At 31.1% G+C, this 5,879-nt stretch overlaps 1 protein-coding gene across 1 annotated transcript; it reads left to right on the forward strand.

Annotated features, from left to right (window-relative positions):
- Nucleotides 1-211: 211 nt before the first annotated feature.
- Nucleotides 212-1,061, forward strand: LOC126685738 (pectinesterase inhibitor 9-like). The gene has a single exon (XM_050379679.2). It carries the CDS (start codon nt 322-324, stop codon nt 943-945), a length of 624 nt encoding a protein of 207 aa, XP_050235636.1. The 5' UTR covers nt 212-321; the 3' UTR covers nt 946-1,061.
- Nucleotides 1,062-5,879: the final 4,818 nt, after the last annotated feature.

Consider the following 5,879-nt stretch of genomic DNA (forward strand, 5'->3'; position numbering starts at 1 on the left):
TGAGTCAAATGATCATCAAACTATCCATTTAAAGTAAGATTTTTAAGCTATTGTAGCATAAAGATAAGCATCATCTTTAATTTATTTTCATAAAAGATTTTATCCTGCCCCATCATGTAGATTTTCAGGGATTCAGAAAATCAAAATCCCATTTTTTTCACTGTACAAATACTGTGACACCGTTAAATCACAAACATTCATTGGCTGTTGAAAAAAATTAAAAAATCAAACACAGTGAAGTGACTGTGACATAACTTCTCTTCTTTATATAAAACCCGTACCATTTTTTTCTTTAGTTTGATACTTTTCTTCTCTCGAGCAATGCCCAATTTTATTCTCCCATTGCTGTTACTTCTCCTCTCAATTCTCTGTAATTCCGGTGCCGGAGATTTACTCCGGTACCGAAATTCAAACTCCGGTGTCTATAAAGTATGCAAGAAGACGAGCTATCCGGAACTATGTATCCAATATTTATCAATTTTTCCCAAATCCGTAACGCAAAGCCCTAAAAAAACCGCCAACGCGGGATTGTTAGTGAGTCTATACCGAGTTCAGAAAACACGATCGTTCATCAAGAAAGCGGCGGTTAAAATCAAGGCGATGAAGAGAAGAGATTATGGAGTTATGCAAGATTGTTTGGAGGTTTTTAGCGACGAAGTGAGTCTGCTCAGCGAGTCAATTATTGAGTTGCGCCATATGGGACTCGGAAGACAAATGGAAGGTGACGTGGAATGTGATATTGCTTGCCACGTGTTTAACATTCAGAGTTCTCTGAGTGCTGCATTAAGCGACGCTTCTACTTGTGCTGAGGAGTTTGATGAGTTTTTGAAAAAGAAGAGTATGGGGAAATTGATGGCCACGATTAAGGCTAAGGCTTTGAATGCTGAGCAAGCTACTGCCGTTGGATTGGATTTGTTTTGCCAATTTGCTAAGTGTTCGACTTAATGGTTTGATTTTATGTCGGCAGTGTTATTTTATTTAATGGGTATTATATTTTCGTATATTGTTATTTTATTTTCTGGTAATAATAAAATGACAAAAAAGATTATTGTTTTCTTTTATTCTTGATATTATGTGATTTTAGTATTGTCGGTTTGCATGAATGTTGCTTACCAAATATCAAACTAAATTATCAATCTCGATCAAATAATTAAGTATAATTTTGAAATTTTAATTTTTAGTCATTAATTTTAAAATAATGTCATTTTGTTAATAGATTTATATAAAATATTATATATATATAGAAACAGAAATTGTTACAAATTACTTAATTATCATTCATAACCTTTTAGTTAATTTTGTATTAAGCAAACTGAACCTAATTAAATAGAACTGATAATTTTGATAACGTAGTGGCAAAATGTCATAGGGGTGTATCAACCTCAAAAATATGTAATGTGGTTAAGTTAAACGAGTAACCGGCAATACCTTTGACATATCTGTCGAGATACCTCATGATTAGTATCAGGGCGAAAGCCGTTCGAGACATATCATAAGATGACCGAGATACAACGCGCAGCTATCATCTCGGTCATCATAAACCGAACAACTAAGATATAAAAGAATAGCTGATATTTCAGTAAGAGCCGTATTTCGGATTAGCATAGTGCCTAACAACTTTTGGGGTTACAGAAGAATCTCTAACACACGAGAATATCTCCTACTTGCACGCATCTGACACTCCGCTCGAGGCGTGACATAATATGCCACCTCAGCTAACAAAACTGTGGGGATCAAGGAAGAAGAAGAAAAATCTCAGCTCAGATGTGCACGGATTGGCCTATATAAGATATGCAAACTTTAAAAGTATTTCTTTTTTCTCTGAATTTTACGTTCTTCCTTTATATTTTTCTTCTTTCCCTCACTTAAACTGATTAGAATGTCGGAACGGATTACCGGTGTTTCCCACCGGGATTTTTTCTAACTTCTGCTTCTTTTGTGTTCTAAGTTCGGTTCCATTTGGTGATTTATCAAATCTTAACCATATTTTTACATGAATATTATTGGCTTAATCATCCAAAAATATCTTATTTTTCAGCTATTTTTCTATAATCCAAATTTTTACAATCGTCAATTTTAATTTATTTTTCAATTTTTAGTTTCAATAGTATCCATTTGATAGATTTAAAGTGGAAAAAAGTTCGTATACGCTTTTATATCATATAGTTTCAATTGCCTTTTACCATAAAAGATTTCAAATAAAAATCCAATTTAAATAAGACTATCATAGATAATGAAACTTGAAAAATGGATCAACTATTTTAAATAAATAAAAATTGAAAACGTGAGATATTTTCTAACAATTATGCCAATATTGTAGGCTTTAAAGTATGCTTAGTTTTAAATTTATCAAATCGAACTAAATCGAACTCTATCAGCAGCATTTTTGCAGATTAATAACTTAATCATAACAGAGGATAAGACTCACCTAATTCATTTCTTTTGTGCAGAAACTTTTTCTATTTTAATGAACAAAATATGACTGACATATCAGCAACAAGAAGTTAAAAAGGAAAAATTAAAACAAACAAACAAACATTTAGAACCTATGCATAATGATGCATTATTTAAAGAAACTTATCATATCATTAATAATCATTGATAATCCAAGTTTAATATCCATAATAACATAAACAAATGCGTATCCATCACTTTCGTCCGAAGGACTACAAGAGTTAGATAGACCTGCTACCAAACAAATGATTTTAACTTTATTTGTTTAATATTCAATTATACATCCCTGTCTCTTAATTTTTTGTATCTTTGTACTTTTTTTTTTTTTTTCTCATCCGGTTTTCAGGACTGCGTTTTGACTAATCTGGATCTGACCCGCGTCGCGTACCTGATGTTGGCTATAGGCCCTTATTTTTTATCCTTTGTTTTGATGATAATTAAAGTTCACTAATGTGTTAATTGAATTATTTCAAAGCCCAATTTTTAAAAGCATCTTAATCTCCTCAAGCAATAATGATGGAGGGTATTTTTGGAATCAGCTTGGAGAATACCAGCTCAGCAATATCAGATTGTCAGTGTACCTTGTACTGCAATCAGGCTGCCAGCACTACCAAACAAACCTGAACTCAACCTGATTGGCTAGATCAGCCTAGAATAGGCTTCTCCTCTTATCACCTTGTACACCTTGCATAGAGGATAAGAATTGAAGGAATATCCTGATGTGACTCAGCCGAACTCTCTAGAAGATTTTTGGAGTCTATAAAAGGCAATCTTCTCCATTTGCAAAGGTATGGAATATCAAGTGGAAAAGATCAAGTTTCCATAAATTCAAGAGCTTTCAATCTTCGGTGATTTATCTCAAGAAAACTAGGAATAGTTTGAGTGAGAGTTCATACCATCTTTCTGTAATCAACCTGTGAGGAATAGATTAGGTTCTGGGTAGAATCAGATTTATTCTCTTAAGGGTATTAGTTTGCTGAAGCTATCAAATCAGTTTGTAAGTTACAAACTAGTTTCTGGGTAGAACTAGGGTTGTATTCTTATTGGCTTTATCTCTAGTCCGTAATAGAGATCTAAGAGCGGAATACTTAAGGATGGGGATTCTTAAGTGGATGTAAGCAGGGTTGCCGAACCACTATAATTCAGTTTTATGCTTTAGTTTCTGCTTTATTAGCTTCGCCCAAAACTGTTTTTGAAAGAAAGCCTTCCTTTAAAACCAAACGTAACTTTCAATTATCTTACTTTTTATATACTCTGTTAAAAAAAATTTCATAAGTCTATATCACATTGCTCTCAAACTGATCTATATTTAATTAGTTTGTGAAGACTTTATATTCATCAGGCCGAAGCTATTTCATTAAGCTTTACATATTTAAGTAAAAGTTTTTAAGTCTCAATTCACCCCCTCCCCACCCTCTCCCTTTTGAGCTACTGCTGGACCCAACACCTGGCACGGTGGGCGAGTCTGCTATCGGAAATTTTCTACATTTAAAAGGCTCGAATCCGAAAGCTTACTTAAATGCTACCAAACCGCTTACCACTTATACCCAGTCAGTTGGTTCTCTGTCTTTTAATTAACACTAAATAATTGATAAGTATTTGAACCTCTAGTGAAGACAAGTATAAATGTAGCTGTGGTTAGAGCCTAGATATTTTAATTGTTGGACTGGATTTAATGGGCTCTCGGATTTGTTTGTTTTTCAAGTTTATACTTGTAAATACAATTGGGCTTTATTATATCCTTAAAAGGAAAAATTACAAAATGACCTAAAACTGATTAAAAAAATTAAAATTTATTTTTAAAAAATTATATATATATGCTTCATATTTTAATTTTATATCTAACGCCTTCATTTTATATGTTCCGTCTTAGACGTGTTCTTTGAGGTAACTGATATCTATATGTGAAGTATCTTTTATTGAAGAAAAAATAAAGATGTAAAAAGTGACAAAAAAATTAAATAAAGATAATAAAACTGATACATTGTTGTCTAGCTGTCTTGTGCGATCTTTGAAGCTGTCCGATGTAACGTAAACAAGATTGAATTTAAATTTAAAAATGAAACAAATTTCGATTTAAGACATAATTATAAAAATTTAAAGGTTTGATTATAATTGATAAAGATAGTAAATATTTGAATTTTAAAAGTTACTTGACCAATTTTAAAAAAATAGAATATGTCATTGCTCAATTTTTTTCATTTAAGAGGTAAAATTTTAAATAATTTTTGTTTGGAAGATAATAAATTTTTAAAATGCATTTATTTTTAGGCTTAAATGCATAAAAAATCACAAACTTTCGCGTGTTTTTGGTATTTAACACGAACTTTTAATTTTGGCATAAAAATGAACGAACTATCTGATTTTTGCAATAATAACACGAACATCATTTTGGGCATAAAACGACACCGTTTCTCCCCTAAAACGGCACCGTTTTTGCCTTAAAACGACATCGTTTTTTGAAAAAAAATTCAAAGTTGGTCTTATATGCAAAAATTTGATAGTTCATGTTTTTTTACGCCAAAATTAAAAGTTCGTGCTAAATACCAAAAACACGCGAAAGTTTGTGATTTTTTGTGCATTTAAGCCTTATTTTTACAACATTTTATCATTTAAATGATTGGTTTTATTTAAATTTAATAATAAAAAAAGTTGAATTTAATTCTTCTAAAATCTCTTAATTTAAATGGTGCACTAATCAATTATTATCTTATATATTACTCCCTCCTTTTTTATTTAATTGTCCATTCAGTCAAAATTGTACATATTAAAGAAAGTGGATTTTTTGTCTTAAATTATAAGGGTAATACTAATATAATCCTACTATATAATAAATGCTTGGTAAATTGAATTATAGAGTCAATTTATTAGGGAGGGATAAATTTAAAAAATTATAGTTAATGTTATTTTGAAATCTTACGTAAACAATTAATTATAAATAAATTTATTGATTAAATGGACAATAAAATAAAAGCCAAGGGAGTATCTTCTTCTTTTATGATTATCTATTATCTTGAAGCATAATAATCTATTTGCCACTGTCATCAGTGCATGAGCAATTCTTTTTTATTCTTCTGCACTTAAAGTAACAAGTAAAATGACACTTTATTTTTCTCAAATTGCCACTTTTCTGATGTGTTAATGATTCACATAAGGATGTGGAAGTAAATTAATGTAGGCAAAATCCATGCGGAGGCCCCTCTACTTTACCGGTTTTGTTCGAGAGACCCCTACCTCAAAGTTTGTCACGTCTGAATCCTTATACTTGTCAATAATCCAATTTTAAGGCCCTTCTGTAAACGGAAAATGGAAAGTGTAACTCACTTGCGTTATGTGAGAGTGTTAAAACAAAAATCATTCTAATTTTATAACTTTTAATCCCTATAAAAATATGTACTATACATATAAATTAAAGCACCTCTAGA

The sequence above is a fragment of the Mercurialis annua genome, linkage group LG6 (assembly GCF_937616625.2).
Source record: "Mercurialis annua linkage group LG6, ddMerAnnu1.2, whole genome shotgun sequence".
Classification (NCBI taxonomy): Eukaryota; Viridiplantae; Streptophyta; class Magnoliopsida; order Malpighiales; family Euphorbiaceae; genus Mercurialis; species Mercurialis annua.